Here is a 19,891-nt window from a genome sequence, read left to right as displayed (position 1 = left end):
CTGATGGTAAATATCAAAGAATAATACCTGGGTCACAACATGAAACAAATCATTGAGACTTCATGGTCTCTGAAGGAAAGACAAAATGGAAAACCAAAATGCTTACTTTCTGTTCCTTTTCCGGACTCGGCTGTAGGCTTCTAAACCTTCTGTTAGGGTCTTCAACTTCTCGGGCTCCACCTGAGTGAAGGTATGAAGACCAAACCATATTACCCAGACCTATCATTGTTGAACATGCTTTTTATGCTACTTTCTTGCTGAACAGCAAGTGTGGCACTGGGGAAAGGGACCCTCCCCCCAAACACATATACAGTCCTTGCTCAATCCATACACACGATAAGGCAGCTCACAAATCCTGGCCTACAAATCCACTGCCTTATGCTCTCAGTAGCTACATCTTCCCATCTCACAGGGGAGAGGAAAGAGGGTGGGCTTTAGAGTGAAGGGGTGGGAATGGAAGCTAACCTCCTCATTCCTTAATATGAACAAATCATTTAAATATTCTTTTAAAAGTTTTAGACTTACTTCATTTCATTTGTACAAACGTTCTGCCTGAATGTATATAGGTAGACTTTGTTCATGCCTGGTGTCCGTGGACATCATAAGAGGACATCAGAGTTCCTTGAATTGTAGGTACAGATGGTTGTGAGCCACCATGTGGGTACTGAGAACTGAACTTGGGTCCTCTAGAAGTGCAAGTGCTCTTAACTGATGAGCTGACTCTCCAGTCCCAGACATGTAAGTTTTCCACACCTCATTCTCTCTGTTGTTAAAAGGCCAGTAGTACCTATCTTCTGTGACTATTAGAATAAAAAGCCACATTGTACACAGCCTAGTTAAAAGCAACTATTTTGTAGAAAGCATCATGCTCCCCAGAGGCCACAGAAGAAGGGTAGAAGCCATGCAGAGTCCTTGTTACTTTCAGAAGGAGGGACAGATACTTTGTGAGTTTGTTCCCTCTTTTGTCCTGCCATCGCCATGAATCTACAAAGTTGGCTTCCTCCATAGAACTCGGATACCTAGTGGGGCTGAGTATTTGTATGCAAGGCTTTTGTCACTCCATCGCCCAGAAAAACAAACAAAGAGAAAAATGTGTATGCATCAAAATGCTTTTGGAAATATTTTGCTATTTTTATTGCTCTTAAAAAAAAATCAAGCTATCCCTTACCTGTATGCTCCCCACTAACAAATAGCCACTTTTATTTGAAAATTCAGAGTTTGGGAAAAGTTTCATGGATAAGAAAATAAATACTTATAGGTAAAGAAATTAGCTTTTGTCTTTAAATTTTAATGATATTCATGAATGTCATTTATAAATAATTTCTCTGTGACCTCCTCCTCATCCTAGTAAGTACACACTGAGAATAACAAAGCATTTTCACTTTCATGTCTGAGTGCAGGCATTTCTATCTATTCATCCAAGTAACACAAAGGTAGTCATTTATGTAGTTTTATATGTTGTCTCAAAGAAACCACATTTGTTAGGGATATTTGATCCAATATGTGCTAGAAAAAAAAAAAAGACATCTTTGTTCCTGCCACATTTCATAAAGAGATGTGTTCTATTGACCAGAAATGCCCAAGTGAGCTGAAAGAATCCACATGTCTAAAACACAGAAGGCTTCTATGTAGTTTCACATTTCATGGTAAAGTAAGGTTCTATTTTATGTTCACATTCATGAAAAAAAACATGCAAAATATTATACATATCACGTTTACAGAACCGTAATACACAGTTACACCTTTCTTGTTTTCTGAGACCAGGTCGCACTATACAGATGCCCCACTGTACAGCTCATGGTTAAGGCCACTTATTTTTAAATGAGCCTGCTGCCAGTAGGAGGGAAACCCTGCCTCTCAGAAAGGTCTATCCATCATCACAGTGCATGGAGAGCTCAGAAGTGTGATGAAGCACAGAATTCAAGTTCGCATCACAACGAAAGCTACAACAATTAGCCTGTTGGCCTTAATTTTAAAAACTTGTTTGGTCAAAATATTTTTTAAGTTCTCAATTTATAATTTTAATTAAGTAATGCAGTGAAAACCTCTAGTGCATTTTATGTGAAAGAAGCTACTTTACTATGATAATCTTACAAACTGATTTTATTTTATATATGCCTACACATATGACAGTAAACAGTATGGCCAGAATTAAACAGTTCTGACTCTAGGATATCCAACCTCTTCCCACCACATTAGGTCCAGCATGAAATAAAATCTAAAATTATTTTATAGCTAAAAAGCTACATTAAAAATACATGCATATATAAATATATGAATATGTGTAGGCTAAGTTATTTAAAATAAAAACTGTTTACTGAAATTTAGTAACATGTTCAAATTTTTCAATTACAATTTTGTTTTGTTTATTTGTTGATGTGCATGCCTGCATGTGCTAATGACACCGCCCATGTATAAAGGTCAGAAGACAACTTGTAGCAGTTATTTCTCTTCTTCCATATGTGGGTCCCAGGGATTGAACTCAGCTCCTTGGGCTTGGGAGCAAACCCCTTTATACACTATGTCATATTCAATTTTTTTAAATGCCTAGATGGTTTTCCAGTTGTCTTTAATTTTTTTAATTTTATTACCTACCACAGCCTCTTTTTTTATTTATATATTTATTTGGTGTCTCTGTGTGTGTATAACAATAATGGTTAGAGAAAAAAAAAGTCCATGAATTTGAGGTTGGGGGTGATGATATAAAGTACAAATGTATAAAGCAAAAAAAAAAAAAACAAACAAAAAAACACTTAATTTAATAAAAATATGACCAGTGCCTGTGGGAACTGCACCTTAATACACACATAAATTATTTTATATTTAAAGTAATTACCAGAAATAATGGCAATCAACTGCCTGAAAAAAAAAAAAACTGTCTTCTCTCTCTCTCTTTTTTTTTTAATTTAAATCTGCTTCTGAAGCTCTAGGATATAGTCACACTGAGCTACATAATTCACAGATGGTTCAGTGGCCTGCAGAGAAGAGTAATGGTTTCTGAAACTAAACAAAAATAAGGTACACACCACTGTGCATTTCTGTGACAAAACCATATACATTCCCAGGAAAATGTTTAATATGTGTATACACATACACACACATACATACATATATACACATATATACATATATATGTACTGTATATTGTTTATGGAAAAATACAGGTATAATTGCAAAACATTAAGAAACTCTTTAAGAGTACTTCTAAAAATGGTATCAGAGAAGAACAAAATATATTCAAATTTTCATCAAATGGAAATTATACTTAATGATTTAATGAAGACTTCCTTATAAATTAGTTAGCATATAAATAAAAACTAGGGGAATCAAGCATATAAATCTAACATTAAAATATTAAACACACACAAATATTTTTTATAAAACTTACACTGAAGGAGCAAGTTATTTGAAGGAACTTATACTTTACCTATAATTATAACTTTAGATTCTTATAGAGTTAGAAGTCAGGTCTTCCAGAACGTATGTAATTCCTAGCTTAGTGAGAAGATGGTAGAGGACTTCTCTCATTCTAATAATGATACTGCCAGTAGTAATGGCCGTCATAGTACAGCCCTTCCTACATGCTTAACAAGCATAAAATGCAATCTCATCAAATTTCCAATGAATTTTTTTTTCACAGAAATTGAAAAATAATCTAAAATTTTGCATGGAAGCAAAAAAAAAAAAAACCAAAAAATCCTCGATAACCAAAACTTTTCTTAACAAAAATCAAACATACACACACACACACACAAAACCAACAAAATCCCTAAACTCTTCTGAAGATACTCCCATTCCTGAGTGACACAGTAACAAAACCAGACACACTGGTCGGCGGACTAGATTTGAGGACCCCGATGTAATTCTAAGCACCTCCAGCCATCTGAATTTTGACAAAGGTGACAAAAAAGACACACTGGAGGAAAGACAGCAGCTTTAAACCAATGGTTTTGGAGAAAGTGGATACCTACATGTAGAAGAATGAAACTTTATCTTTCTCTCTCTCCCTGCACACAAATCAAATACAAATGCATCAAAAATTTCAATGTTGAAATGGAAACTCCAAAACATTTAGAAGCAAGAGTAAAGTACATTTCAAGATGTAGGCGCAGGTAAGGACTTTTTGAATAGAACTTTGGTCACCCAGTAAACAGGACTGCAGTGGCTTGAATAAGTATAGCTCCCATTGGCTCATACGTTTGAATGCTTGTTCCCTAGTTGATGGTACTGTTTTGAAAGGATTAGGAGCTGTGGCCTTGTTGGAGGTGTGTCACCTCCAATGTGGGTTTTGAGGTTTCACAAGATTCCTTTGATTCCCAGTGCTCTCTCTGCCTCATGGATCTGGATCAAATGTGAGCTCTAAGCTCTTCTTTTGCTCAAAACCATAAGCCAAATTAGATGCTTCCTTTTATAAGTTGCTTTGGCCATGGTGTTTCATCACAGTAATAGTAACCAAGACAGGGACCAACAAGTGGCACTTCATGAAAATGCTTCAGAACTGAAAAGGAAACTGATAATAGACTGAAGAGGCATCCTACAGAATGGGAAGAATCAGTTACTAATAAATATCTGACAGAAAAGTTAGTGGCTAGGATGTGCTAAAGAAAATACCAGGTAAACAATTAGCTCTATTAAAAGGCAGGCTATGGAACCGAATGGGGTTCTTAGAAGATGAAACGCAAATGATTAGATATTTCTTTTTTAATTGTTCATGGTCCTTAAGTAGCATGGAAATGCAAATTAAAACGACTTTGAGAGTTCATCTCATTCTAGCAATTTTTGTTGAGAGAAAAAGCTGGCACAGCCACTACTAAAATCCATGTGGCGGTTATTCCAAAAACCAAAACTTGGTTTACTATATGTCTTGGCTATACCACTGTTGCAGCACTTTCCAGCATGGAGTCATGTAAGAATAATTCTGAGGGCTTGTGAGAAAACTCTAAGAAACCAAGACAAGAGCCTTGTGACCTTAGTTTCTTCCAAAACATGGAATTCTTCTTGGAGTATGTTTTCGTGTCCCTCCCCAGGATAGCAGATAGGAGTGCGTTTACTTTAGTTGTGGCTATTCATATGCCTGCATTCTGTTTGGTTTGCCCATCCCCTGCAACCTGTCCACCATGCACAGCTTGCCCTTGTGACTGCACAATTTACTCATGTGACTCCTCTGAACCCTCAGAGTACAAACTGTCTGATGCTCTGAATAAGGATGGATAGTCCATGAAACCTTAGTCTTTCTCATTTATTAACTCCATTCACTTAGGTGCCAACCTCTAGAATGATAGACATACTATGAATGCATATAGACTCAAAGAAATCTACAACTACAGAGATTCATACTCCTCCATGTTCATAGCTTTTCTATTCACGATAGTTCGGACATGGAAGCAGTGTAGATGTCTATCATCTGATGAACGGGTAATGAAAGTGTGGTACTCGTACACAATGAAACTTTATTCAGTTGTAAAGAAAAAAAAAAGAAATTCTGCGATTTTGAAGGGAAATGTAAGAAACTAGAAAACATACTGAGGTAGCCCAGACTCAGGAAGACAATTGTTGCATGTTTTCCTTCATATGTGGATCTTAGCATTGAATCTTTAGATTTGTGTGTTTAGAGTGGAGTAGACTCTCGAAAACTAGAAAAGGATGATTAAAGAGAAGGGGAAGAAAAGGATGATTAAAGAGAAGGGGAAAGAGATTTTAAAGATGAGAAGTAGTAGAATACAGGGGATATGAAGAATAAAAGAGGAAAATGGGGAGGGAGGCTTAAATAAGAAAGGAATGGGTGAATAGAGCAAAGTGGGGGTGGAGGATAGATAACCAACACTAAGGTAGTTTGAAACAAAGTAAACCTATTAGTTTATAAGCTTCATATATAAATATGTTCATAGGAAAACATTTAATTGGGGTTATTCTACAAATCAGAGAATGCTCCTCCTAGAAACCACAGATTGAAAAACAAAAAGCTTTTTCCAAGTATTGGATACATCCTTTCTACTTGTTGGTCAAGGATGCGTTGGAGACCCCAAAACAATACAGAACACGGCATGGTTCTTTCTTGGCCACCAAGAACTCCATGGTTGCTGAAGATAATACATATTTTGGTCACAGGACATGAAGAAATCAAGTTTGTACTAAATAGGAAGTTTCCTTCCTTAACTAGTTTTGTAGTACCAGAAGGTGCTATGTAGGCTTCTGGGGGAGAAAGTCAACAGTCTTAGGAGAATCCTATGAGACATGATAATGATCAGTGAGACAAGAATATCAATGGAAATAGTAGCATGAATGCTATGGGGTTAACCAAACACTTTCTTTTAGGACTTAAGAACTGTTTCCTAAAAGGAAACACCTTCCTGTACTGTACATCTGGTCAAGAATCCAGGCCCCAGGCTTAATTTACTATTATTATTTTGCTAAATGGACATGATATCAAACCACCCTCTAAATTTGTATGTCTCTCCCCATAAAGTAGTCTAAGGACAAATGATGGCGTACCAGCCATATCACAGATTTCATAACAGAGATGAGACTTCTGTCTTTAAGCTTCCCATTATATTTCTAGCATGTCTTGTAGTTGTGGGCTAATGAAGAATACTATGTGTAGAGTTAGAAACAAAGGCTATGTGAACAGCCTGTGACTCATGTCTTTATCAATGTCTCTTCTCTGTGTTTCAGTTCTGTCCTCTGTAAAGTGGGAATAAAGATGTAAATCATGCTAAATCACTGAGATCTAAAAAGAACATGAACACAAAGCTGCTTTACAAACACCAAAGTATACTTTCTCAAAATGCTATTGATACATGTGATATTGTTTTAAACAAAACATTATAAAACCTTTCAATATTTTAATTATTATGTATTACATAAATTCATATTTTAAAATACTCACACAGCATATATAAAGAATAAAGAAGTTATTTAAATTTTGAAGGTGGCCTAAAGCTTGGTATATAAATTCACAACTAGTATTTTTTGATGGAATAAATCAATTCATATACAAAAGAAAGAAAAATATTAAATAAACAACAGCACAGGTAATACACAGCACTAGTTAAAGTCTGGGAAACACATAAGTAACACATAAATGCAAAGCATTTTTTAGCTACTACAAAATTACTAAATAGAAACATTGAAGATCACAGTAAATACTTAAAAATAACAACTTCAAAGTAAAAAAATTACTACTAACTTAAGAGTAATGCCATTTCAGTACTTTCGAGATAACTGAAATTGGTGATAAATAATACCTGTTTGGTATAAAAGTCAATTTGTTTGTGGTAAGATGAAGATAATTTCCCAGCAACAGAACTGATGAGGAATCCCTTCACACATCCTGGCATTTCCGTGTGCCAGCCAGTCTCCCATCATCACCATTTTATTCAGTGACACTCTCATCAGCACTTTGGCAGCCACTTCTGTTCTTAAAAATACTACAGTATTTTTAAGTGTTACAGAATTACTAGGAGAAAGTAAATCTATTCCAATGTGATACTAAGTACCTCATCAAACCACGATACAGAAACAGAATAAAAGTTTGGGGCAAACTTCTAGAAAAATGTGTCACAGAAGCATGGATTTCATTTACCTTAAACTTTAGATTCCATTTGCTGCTGTCTAGACAGAAGTTGCATTAAAGTTTGGGGACTGGCATCTACACTGATCTTAGTTATCAGCCTGTGGAAAGATAAAACTGATTCTTGTCTAATCTTGCTTAGGGTCACAGAAAGTCACTACAGTAAGGTTTTTAGGCTTACACAGCTTTTCATTCAGTTTAGAAATTTTTTCTTGATAGTCACATCTTTGGGCTGATCTTTGAAGATCTAGCTGAGCTTCATTCTTACTATCTTTCAAACTTGGATTAGGGGCTGACTTTGTTGGTCTGGACATTATCTTTCTTATTACTTCCAAATATGACTCTGCCTCATTTCTAAGAACAGTCTGATACCAATAGAGCATTGATTACCTTTGCCATAACACTAGCCAAAATCTTGCCCAAAGATGTGGCTACCTAGAAAAAAGATTCATTTCCAACAGAGGTTGGGAAGATAGAGAAGGAAAAATGAATGTACAAGACACATTTTAGACATAGGGTCATAGTACTAAAGACTACAAATTAGTCAACACCTGTAATCAAGCTCCTGTAATATTTTAGCATTTTATTTTACAGGAGGGCACACCTCCTAAACTGGGTTCCCTGGCATAACATCTTTAGTTCATATCCCTGGAACATAAAGACAGCCATCTTTAGGTTACGCACCACACTCTCAAAAACCTGTGCATGTGATAATGATGAACTGAAAAACAAACAAACAAACAAAAAAAAAAAACGAGAAACAATGTTGCCCCAAATGAGTAAAGGATGAAGCTGATTGCTTTAATCAACCAACCAGAGAGCCATCTTTATCACTATCACAGCAAATACAACCATGCAGAAAAAGTCAAAGTGTGACTCTAAGAAGTGAGCTTCCACACACTGTTGCATTTTGTAGAAGTTTTCCTGGTCATTAAAAAGTGTCTCTCTATGTGTCTTACAATAAATGTTTCATGGCAAAGAAACATTTTTTATATGTGTGTGCTACTCTGTGATGTCTTTCTTTAAAGTTCAGAATGCACATAAAATTGCAATGTAATATGAAAAAAAGGAATAGCACTGAAAATGGTGAAAAGATTTATTCATAAAAAATAAGAATTATATTTTGATCATTAGCAACCTTTTTTTTTTCTTTTTTTTTTTCATTAGCAACCTTTTAAGGCTAGGTTCATACATGATCAAAAGTGGCAGATGACACCTATTTATCCAAAACGGAATTAACATATAGGCCATACAAAGTACAAAAACAAAACCATACAGAAAAAGACCCAATCAAAAAAATGGACTAATATAGCCAAACAGAGACATTTCAAAAAATAGGTTAACAAGTGTTCAACAAAGGAAATGTAAATTAAATCAATTTTGAGTTTCTGTCTTACTCGAGATAGAATGGCTATCAAGAAATGACAACAATATTTTCAAGGATGTATCAGAAAAGAAACTGTATTCATTGAAAGTGTAGTGCATATATATTTTTTTCTAGAAATAGAACTATTATCTGACCTAGCCATTGTACTCCTTGATGTATACTCAAAAGGATCCTCTATTCTATTGCAGAAATACTTGCTCACATATGTTCATCATTATTTTGTTCACAAAATAACTAGGAAATCAGATCAGCCAAGATGTCCATCAACTCATCAATGGAAATTGAAAACATGGTACATATGCCCAATGCAATTTTATTTAGCCATAAAGAAAAATAAAATTAAGAAATATGAAGGTAAATGGATGGTGCTTGGAAAAAAATTATGCTGAGTGAACCCCCCTCCAAAGGCACATGTTCTTCTTCATTTGTGGATCCCAGTTTTCCAATTTCTAAATTTGCATGTTCAACTTATGGTTACTACAGAAGCCAGGAAACTAGAAAAGAAGCTATTGGAAGGGGCATGTATAAGGGAGGATGATGGTAGAATGTAAGAAATATGGAGACAGAAGAGGAAATACTAAGGATTGAAAAGTTTAAGAAGGAAGTTAATGGGAGGGGATGGATATAGGAGATGATGGGATAAAGAGAAAGATCAACCACAATGAAAGATGTTTGAAGTCATATTCAAACCAACTGATAGCCAAACTAAAGAAAATATACTTTATACATCAAAAGTTGGGGCTGTAGAGATGGCTAAATGGTTAAGGGCATTTGTTGCACTTGCAGATGAATTTCCAACACCCGAATGGTGGCTCACAACCACCTGTAATTCCAGTTCCAGGGGATACAATGCCTTGTTTTGACCTTTATGGGCACTGGATACTCACGTGGTACAGATACTTGTATGCATGCAAAACCACTGATAAACACAAAATAAAATCCTAAAAACAGTTTTAAAAACAAACAAACAAACAAACAAACAAAAGAAGTAAAAAAGAATCGAGATACAATGGCCCAAGACTCATTCCCAGTTCTGTAGCAAACCTGCTATGGTCTCCCTTTCCTTGCTGACCCCATCCTCAATGTATCATGAAGACCTCCTCCAACTTTCCTTCTCTCAATGTATCCCATGATCTCAACCTCCAACACCAGCAGGCATTCACCGGCAACACATATGCCAGGGAAACAGCTAAGACAACTGAAGACTTTTCTTTTTCAATTTTTTAAAGTTTATTTGCTTTATATCCCAAGGGCAGCACCCTTTCTCCTCTCCTCCGAGTCTCCCTCCCTTCCTCCTCCTCCCCCTTTCTCCTGGAAAAGGGGAGCTCCATCCCCCCATTCACACCCTGCCAACAGCAACCCTTCCCAGCACATCGTCACATCAGGACTGAGCATATCCTTATCCACTGAGGCCAGGCAAAAAAGTCCTGCTGGGGCGAGTGTTCCAAAGGCAGGCAATGGAACCCATGTTAGAAACAGTTCCCACATACCACTTGCCAGGCAATGCACATGAAGATCAAGCCGCTCATCAGCCACATACGTGCAGGGGGCCTAGGTCCAGCTCCTTAGTTGGTGTGTCAGTCTCTGTAATCTCCTGTGGGTTTGAGTTAACTGTCTTTGTTGGTGGTCCTGTAGGGTTCCTGTAATCCTCCTCCAGGGCCTTCCATCTTTACCGCTACACTTCCACAAGACCCCCAGTGCTTAGCCCCATGCTTGGTTACAAGTCCCAGCATCTGTCTCAATCTGCTGCTGGGTGAAGCCTCCCAGGAAACAGTCATATTAGGTCCCTGTCTGCAAGCATAGCACCACTCCCTTCTCCCTTCCAAATCCAATCCTCTAGTCTCATCCCTAGCTCTATAACAGAACATAAACTGCAATGTCCCATCTCTTGTGGATCTCACACACAGACTTCTTACCTCCCTCACTCCACTCCAGCAGGCACCTTCTGCTAACTCAGGCCATTCCAGACCAGGTTGGTTGCCTGTAGATCTTCTCTTCACCCTCTGTTCTCCAGATCCAGTCCCACAGTCTCATTCACATCTCTTTAGCAGAACACCCATGGCAGCCTTCCCTGTTCACCATGTTCCTATCCCCTATGGATCCCCACAGATCTTTCCCTTCTAACCTTTCTCGCCTTGCTTTGTCCCAGCCCACAACCCCAGCAGGCTCTCTTGGCAGGGCAACTAGTAGGCAGCCAGCAGATCCACACCTCTCCTTCTGCTCCTCCAGATCTAAGCCCTGGGCAGCCACCATATTCTCTAACGTCCAGGGATGAAACAGAAACTAAGGAACAAAACACTGACCCAACAGATACAAAAACAGATTGTCATCACCCAAACTATTACAATCACCACAATCCCAGATGCCTATATTAAAGGTGGATATCTACAGTAACAACAACAAAATAGAAAGCACTGTGGTGGCCCAGACCCTTCAGCACTCAGGGAAGCAGATCACTGTGAGTTGGAGATCAGTCTGGTCTACTAAGCGAATCCAGGGCAGACAGAGTTACACAGAAAAAAAACAGAAACAAAATAAAACAACAACAACAACAACAACAACAACAAACCAACAGAAAGCTTACAGACTCGTGGAAACTGAAAAACTCTACTGAATGAAAAACAGGTCAAGGCAGAAATAAAAAAGAAATGAAAGACTTTCTAGAATTCAATGAAAATGAGTACACACCACACTTAAACTTATAGGACACAACAAAAGCAGTTCTAAGATGCAAGTTTGCAGCACCAAGTGCCTACATTAAAAAAACTGGAAAGATATCATACTAGTAACTTAATATCACACCTGAAAGCTCTAGAACAAAAAGAAGTCATACCCAAAGGAAACAGATGGCAAGAAATAATCAAACACAGGGCTGAAGTCAATAAAATAGAAACAAAGAGAGCAATTCAAAGACTCAGTGAAACAAAGAGTTGGTTCTTTGAGAAAATCACTAAGATCAACAAACTGTTCAAATTAACTAAAAGGTTGAAAGAGAATATCCAAATGAATAAAATTAGAAACAAAAAGGGAGACATAACAACAGATACCAAGGAAATTCAAAGAATCATTTGGTTATGCTTCAAAAATCTGTACTCCATCAAACTGAGACGTCTAAAAGAAATATATTATTTCTTGATAGGTACCTCTTGACAAAGTTAATCAACAATCAGATAAGCAATTTAAACAGATTGATATATCCTCTAGTGAAATAGAAGCAGTCATCAAGTCTCCCAAATTAAAAAAAAAAAAAGAAAAAAAAAAGCTTAGGGTCAGATTGTTTTAGCACAGAATTCTACCAGACTTTCAAAGATTTAACAACAATACTCCTCAAATTAGTCGACAAAATACAAACAAAACAAATATTATCCAATTCATTTTATGAGGTCACATTTACCTTTATACTCAAAGACACAACAAAGAAAGAAAATTACAGATGAATTTCCCTTTATGAACATAGATTCAAAAAACTCAATAAAATACTTGCAAACCAAATCCAACAACACATTTGAAAGATCAACCACCATAATCAAGTAGACTTCATCCCAGAGATACAGTTTAATATATGAAAAATCAATAAATGTAATCCACTATACAAACAAACTGAAAGAAAAAACAACCACATGATCATCTCATTATATGATCTCATTAAAATCAGTAGCCCTCCTATATAAAATATGACTGAGAAACAAATCAGGAAAAAGACATCTTTCACAATAGCCCCATATAATATATCTTCAGTATCTTTAACTAAGAAAATGAAAGACTTGTATGATAGAAATTTCAAGCCTTTGAAGAAAGAAATAAAGGAAGGTATCTCATTGGCGGCTGTTGGAGCTACCACCAGGGCATTAGCCATGAGTCATACTAGGCAGACTGCTCAGACCCTGAATAATCATTTAGCCAATGTAGCTCATGCCTTAGTTGTACATAAAGGAATTAATGCTCAACTAAAAGGAAGCTTGATGGTGGTCAATCAGAGGATTGACCTCTTGCAGGAGCAAATTGATACCCTATGGCAAATCGCTCAACCTGGCTGTCAATGAAAGTATGCTGGACTTTGTGTCACTAGCATACAACATGAGAATTTTTCCTGTGCTGCAAATCTTTCTAAACAATTGTCGAGCTATATTTTAGGTAATTGGACTGGAGAATTCGATACTACGATGGAGCAGCTGAGAGTGGCCATTGTCACAGTAAATTCTACCAGAGTGGACGCAGGACTAGCCACAGGATTATCAACATGGATTGCTGCAGCTATGAATCATCTGAAGGAATGGGCGGGCATGGGAGCGTTAGCAGGCCTTCTGGTGTTGGTCTCCTTGGTTTGCCTGTGGTATATATGCAAGATTAGAGTCTCACAACAGTGTGATGCAGCCATGATCATTCAGGCCTTTACAGCCATTGAAGCAGAACATTCTCCCCAAGCATGGTTGGATACCATAAAAAGCTAAAATGATACGCTCAGGATGCGAGGCTAAGCACTGCACTCAGGGTCAGCCGCTTTGGACCCAGAGAAGAGCATGTCTGATTGCATGCGGGTTGATGCCCCAGGTCCCGCCTCTGAGAAAAAGGTATCGGACGGGTCTGATGCTCTTTGGGTGGATGACACCTAAATGAACATCGGTACAAAGTCCCAATTTATTTCTAATATCAGAGATCAGACCTCTACTCTTGCCTGATGCGTCTAAAACAAAAAGGGGGAACTGTAGAGAGCTGCGGGATGCTATGCCTTAAAGATGGAGCTGGTTTCCGCCTTCCACCTTCCCGATGGTGAGTGCTCTCTGTCACGAACAATTCCACATTTGGCTAAGGCTGAGGATCTGGCTTGCTTCCATGTATGTGGACCTATCTGCATTGCCCACGTGGCACGCCTGGGTTGGCTACCCAGAGGCTATTTAAGCTGTGGGCTGGCTTTCCCCAGGGTCCGAGGATTGTTCAAGGTTCCTGAATAAACTGCATTGAAAAAAAAAAAAACTAATCAAGAGAGAGGACCCTGACTAAAACTTCAATCCCCATCCCGAAAGGCAAAGAGGATGGACATCAGAAGAAGAACCTAGGATCCTGCCACAGAGGGCCTCTGAAAGGCTCTGCCCTGTAGACTATCAAAGCAGATCCTGAGACTTATGCTAACCGTTGGGCAGAGTGCATAGAATCTTATGAAAGAAGTGGGAAATAGTAAGATCTGGAGAGGACAGGAACTCCACAAGAGAGCAACAGAACCAGAAATTTGAATACAGGGTCTTCCCAGAGACTCCTACTCCAACTAAGTACCATGCATGGAGATAACCTAGAACCCATGCACAGATGTAGCCCATGGCAGTTCAGTGTCCAAGTGGGTTACATAGTAATGGGAAGAGGGACTGCCTCTGACATAATCTGATTGGCCTGCTCTTTGATCACCTCCCCCTGAAGGGGGAGCAGCCTTACCAGGCCACAGAAGATGACAATGCAGCCACTCTTGATGAGATTTGACAGACTAAGATCAGAAGGAAGAAGAGGAGGACCTCCCCTATCAGTAGACTTGGGGTGGGGCATGCGTGAAGAAGGGGAAGGGAGGTGGAACCAAGGGGAGGAGGGAGGGGCTTATGGGGGGATACAAAGTGAATAAAGTGTAATTATAAAATTAAATTTAAAAAAGAAAAAAAAAACAAAACCTGATACACTGAACCTGACAAAAGAGAAAGTGCCTTGAACTCATTGGCATGGGAGGCGGCTTTCTGAACAAAAACACTGTTAATGCAAGCACTAACATGAATAATAAATGGGACCTCATGAAACTAAGAAGATCTTCATGCGAATGACACCATCATTTAGACAAAATGGTAGCCTACAGAATGGGGTAAAAGATTTTTTTTTTATCAACTCCACATCTGATAAAGGGCTAATATGCAGAATATAGAAAGAACTCAAGAAACTTTGTATTAAAATAACCAAATATCCCAACTGAAAAATGATGTACAGTTCTAAACAGAAAATTCAAGTAGAACAAACTCAAATGGTTAATAAACACTCAAAAAATGTTCAACATCTTTAGCAATCAGAAAAATGCAATTCAAAACTATTTTTAGATTCCTTCTTACACCTGTCAGAATGGCTAAGACAATAAAACAAGTGACATCTCGTGCTAGCAAAAAACAAAACAAAACAAAACAAAACAAAACCACTTGTACAATTACTATGGAAACCAGTCTTGTGGTTCCTTAGGAAGATAGGAATCTTTACCTCAAGACCCAGCTACACCACTTTTGGGCATATACCTATCATATCACCTGTGAACCCCTCAGATAAAATATATTCACTTTTGAAATAGTAGCACAACAGTTATAGGGGTAACCAACTACCACTCCCTAATTGGATTTGAGGTCTACTCCACAGGAGGGAATTTGTTCTTGAAACAGTAAATCCAGCCAAAAAAAAACCCATGGTGGGGTAAGTCAAAGGCCCCACAGTAAATTTAATACTGTTTAGCTAAACTGACATAGTATTAAACAGCTTTCCAAATATTTATGTTTATACTCCTAAACAAATGCTATTTGCAGCCTTAATTCAGAGAATCATCTTGTTTCAAAGCAGAGACTCACAGGCATACAAGGCACTGAGGATACAGGATAGCTTGAGTGCACAGGTGTAAATGTAATGTCATCTTGGCAAGATGAAAAAAAAAATTCCATTGTAATAAAGAACTCACAGTCACTGCGGATGCCTGTCCTGGGTCTGCACAAGAATAGGCCCTTCAACACTGAGCTGGAAGAGATGTGGAACTATCACTGGTAGATTTAGTGAGAGGGGGAATTCTTGCTTTCAGTAGTGTACACACAGACAACCCCAACAGGCTCCAGTGGACAGTCTCAACACAATGGTCACAGACATGGTCCTGGCTAAACCAAATGGATCACGAAGCAAAACCCAAAGTGTTGGATTTAGGCAAGTTTCTGGTGGGGAGGGAGGAGCAAGGGAGATCAGAGAGGATGGGGAGTAGAATAATTAAAATGCATTATGCACAAGTGAACTTGTCAAATTACCAGCAACATTTTTTAAAAGTGTCAGGTGAAATTAAGAAATACATTAAAATGTGTATTTAAAATTACTGAAATAATTACATAGTGATAATCACATCCCCCCATAGTTGCAGAAGTTTAAAAAAAGCATATTGTGGAAGATACATATGTTAGTGGGGCTAGCAATTTATCTTTCCAATAATTTGTAATGCTGTGCCAAGATTCAAGGTGCATTTGTCTAGCCACGGGTATGTAATCTGAGGTCTTGTCCTTATCCACCAAGTCACAAATAAAAAAAGTCATGTTGGAAATACACTTATACAAATAACTTTATAGAAATTCTGCCTCTCAGAGCATACTTCATTACCAATGAGTAAAATAAAAAGGAACCAGAGCTTGATGAATAGGGTACTACAAGGTATACACACTCTCTGGTGCTGCCACACACACAGCTGAGGCCAACTTGGTTTCTTTCACACACAATTAAAAATCTGTACTAGTTAATATTGTCAGAGGCCAGGGGCTAGGAGATAGGGGAAGAAAGTCTGAATTGTTAAGTTTTAGAAATAACTGAGGGACTATAGACTGCCAATTTCACTTAGCAAGCTGTTCTAAAATGTTGTTAGGTAGACCCCTTCTTGAAACTAACAGCCAATACTAATTTAACATTCAGATATGCAATCTGTATGTTTTGTGATAACATCCATAAAATCATCACAAACAATTTTGCTTGTTCAGTGTATTCCCTATGACCCTTTCACTCTCAGCCAGGTGAGGAACTCTCTATACACAGACAATAAGCCAAATAACTAAGAGCTACTTCTTTAGTTCAATGACAGTGGAGTCAAAATTGCTATAATTGTCTTAAATAGGGTAAATAGGCTAACCTTTACTGGGTCCTCTTCTGTTCTGAGAACATACAGATATCTCATTCAACTTGAAACATCATTTTGAGTAGGAATTACTGTCTCCACTAGCAGAGACCAACCCCTTAGGGATGAATACACACATGCGGCTCTGTTTAAGTGTCTGGTAGTACTCTGGTAGGCTCCTATAAGAATGCCCAAAGCCCACAGCTCCTGCAATGCTTCACTGTATCTCAGTCTCTTTATACTATGCTGTTACATTGTCTCTCAACAAATTGTCTCAGAAACTACGACAAGCTTATGCATTATTAGTCTTCTGCTACCTCTTACACAGCAGCAAACATTAAAAATGCCTTTCTAACAGAGTAAACTAAGCATGTTTTATTTTCTAGAATGATTGGCACTCTACTAAAGTCAGCCATTGGCCAATACCAGTGCTCTAATCTACACTGAAGACTGTTCCATATAACTGGAATACGCAAGATGCATCCAGCTTGGTTTTAAATAGTAATCTGAGGTCCTGTTATTATTTATTTTTCCAATTTGCATGTCTCTAGAAAGAATTGTGGGTTGCTGAGAACAAAGATTATAAAAGAAAAAAAAAATAAATGTGGGATGGAGTTGGGGGAGTTAACAAACCTATTTTAAAAATGTGAGTTATCAGGGGTTTTATGATCTGACAGGATCTTGGATTAATTTACTTCGTTGTACATACAAATAGTATCAAAGACAAAGGTTAGGATGGCTTAATGTGACAGCATGTAAAACAGATGTTTGGCTTAACATGAAGGTAAACACTGGGAGAAATGGTCCTGCAGTCCACAGCAGCCCAGTAGAATTAATAAGGTTTTGCTTTAATGAACTTAGACTTTGAAAACTCAGTATACAGAAGAAACCTGTGGTTTTACTTTTTAAACACAGAAGCCTGCTTATTACCATTAAAGGCTTTATTTATCGAACACTATTGAGGGGTCCTATGTAAATAAAATTCATTATCATAATTAGTTCACTTAGATAAAAGGAACATTTTTTTAAATTGTCCTATTAAAGATCTTTCTCAAATAATAGATCATGCTTTGCTGTACTCAGATGCTGAATATATTTTAATCTTTCCTTGATTAAGCCTGTCATTAATATACCACACAAAAATATACCACTGAATTCTGACAGTCCTGTTTGAGTCTTCTTGGGACTCATGAAAATGACAAACATAAGCATCATTAAATAAGATGAGAAAACCTTTTCTGTGTTTTGTGAAATATACATGAAAAATAAGTGTAGTAAAATAAGTACTTTGATTTTTATGTACCAAAGCAGTATGGATCCTGAAAAGATTAGATATCTTAAAAACTCTAAGTAGCCTAGAGTTTTTATGGTTGTTATATTTTGCTTTAAAAGTTTATTACTGTGTGTATGTACGTAATCATGTATGCGTGAACATGTGTACATGCACACATGTTCAGAAAGATGACAACTTGTAGGATTCAGTTCTCTCCTCTCATCATGTGGATCCTAGAAATAGGATTCAAGTGGTCAGGCTTGGCAGCCAACATCTTTTTCTGCTAAGCTATTTTGTTAGCCCTGTACCATGCACTTTAGTAATGGGTAAATATTTTATGTATTATCATTAATATTTCATTATATATTTTTTGGTTTTTACACCATAAAATATGCTCTGAGTTATATATTTTGAATGACTAAAAAGACTTTTCATGTATCTTGAAATCAAAGTTTTAACTTGAGAAATCACAATTCTAATGACAATCAATGAAGGGAGAAAATACTTTAATTTTCCAAAAAAAGATTCTGTGGTCTATCATAGGAAGAATCTGGATTTTAAAAGCACTCTTAGAGTCATTAAAAAAGGAAAATGAATTGGTATTTTAAATGTAGCAAAATAAATGTTTCTTAGAGTCATCTTAAATAATGGTCTTTCATTTTTAAAAACAGCTTTAAGAATATTCAAACACACATAAACCAGGAGATTCAAACTGGTGTTTAATGCAAGATGTGTTAAAAGAACATGCGGGTTTGAGGAGATGACTTAGTGGGTGAAATGCCGGCTTCACAAGTGTGACAACTTGACTTTGGGTTGCCATATAAAAGCCAGGCAGGTATAGTAGCCCACATGTGTATATGCACTCATACATACATATGTTCCTACATGCATGCAAACACACATGCACAGCATACAGACTTATACAAACACACAATATGTGCTTTTATGTTGTGAAGGTATGTAATGGCATCTAGAAGCAGACAGGACAAGAACAATGTTTGGGGGAAAGTCATAATCTTTCTTTAGTTGTATATTTTTATAAAATGGCACCTGAACAGCCTTGCTCATTTGCACAGAAACCCTGTAGCAGTTCCATTTACAAGAGCTCCTTTTTGCTGTTTCTAATTATTTCTTGAATAAACTGTCAAAAATATTTAGGTTTATCAACCTAACAGATACTTGGCTGGACTCAGAGAGTATTAAAAATAAAATGTTTTGTGAACAGCAGTATGGAATTCATTTTCTTATCAAAAGTAGAAACATGAGGTCCAAAGTCTATCCTGACAAGTATATATTAAGCATTATAAGCAAGGGTTTGAGGACTTCCTGGCCCCTTGACGAAAGACAGTCCTTTCATTGTGCTGGCAAAAAGTGCTCTTGGTTTCCTGCCATTAATGTGCCAGCTTAAGTCTGAACAGAGCTGAAATAGCTTTGCACAATACCCTCTTTAAGAGAACGATGTATACCTGTAAGAGTGATTCTTATTAGCTAAGAAGATGAGAAATTCTGTTTCTTTATATGAGGGAATTGGGCATGATTTTCCCCTTTTGGTCCACTAAAAAAAATGTTTCTATTTATCTTAATCATTCTGCATGTTTCTTGCAGCCAATTTTACCAAATGTAAAAAAACAAACAAACAAAAACAAAACAAAACGAAAAAACCCAAAAGAACAAAACTACTGATTTCTTCTAACTCAGATGGTAGTGCGGGGAGACATTTTTCATTTAATTTATATGATTAGACTATTGATGTAAACATTTCCATATAAGGATCCAGAAATTCTTCCGAAA

General features: G+C 37.2%; 1 protein-coding gene across 5 annotated transcripts in view; it reads right to left on the bottom strand.

The window, feature by feature from the left end:
- Positions 1-19,891, bottom strand: part of Mbd5 (methyl-CpG binding domain protein 5) — a 355,636-nt gene that overhangs the window by 22,357 nt on the left and 313,388 nt on the right. For all 5 annotated transcript variants that reach the window (XM_060390126.1, XM_060390125.1, XM_060390127.1 and 2 more), the window contains one exon: positions 107-180. In XM_060390126.1, the coding sequence (XP_060246109.1) occupies positions 107-180 (74 nt within the window). The remainder of the gene's footprint in view (positions 1-106; positions 181-19,891) is intronic.

The sequence above is a fragment of the Meriones unguiculatus genome, chromosome 8 (genome assembly GCF_030254825.1).
Source record: "Meriones unguiculatus strain TT.TT164.6M chromosome 8, Bangor_MerUng_6.1, whole genome shotgun sequence".
Taxonomy (NCBI): domain Eukaryota; kingdom Metazoa; phylum Chordata; class Mammalia; order Rodentia; family Muridae; genus Meriones; species Meriones unguiculatus.
Note: the sequence above shows the minus strand (reverse complement) of the source record. Positions and strands in the feature narration are given on the sequence as shown.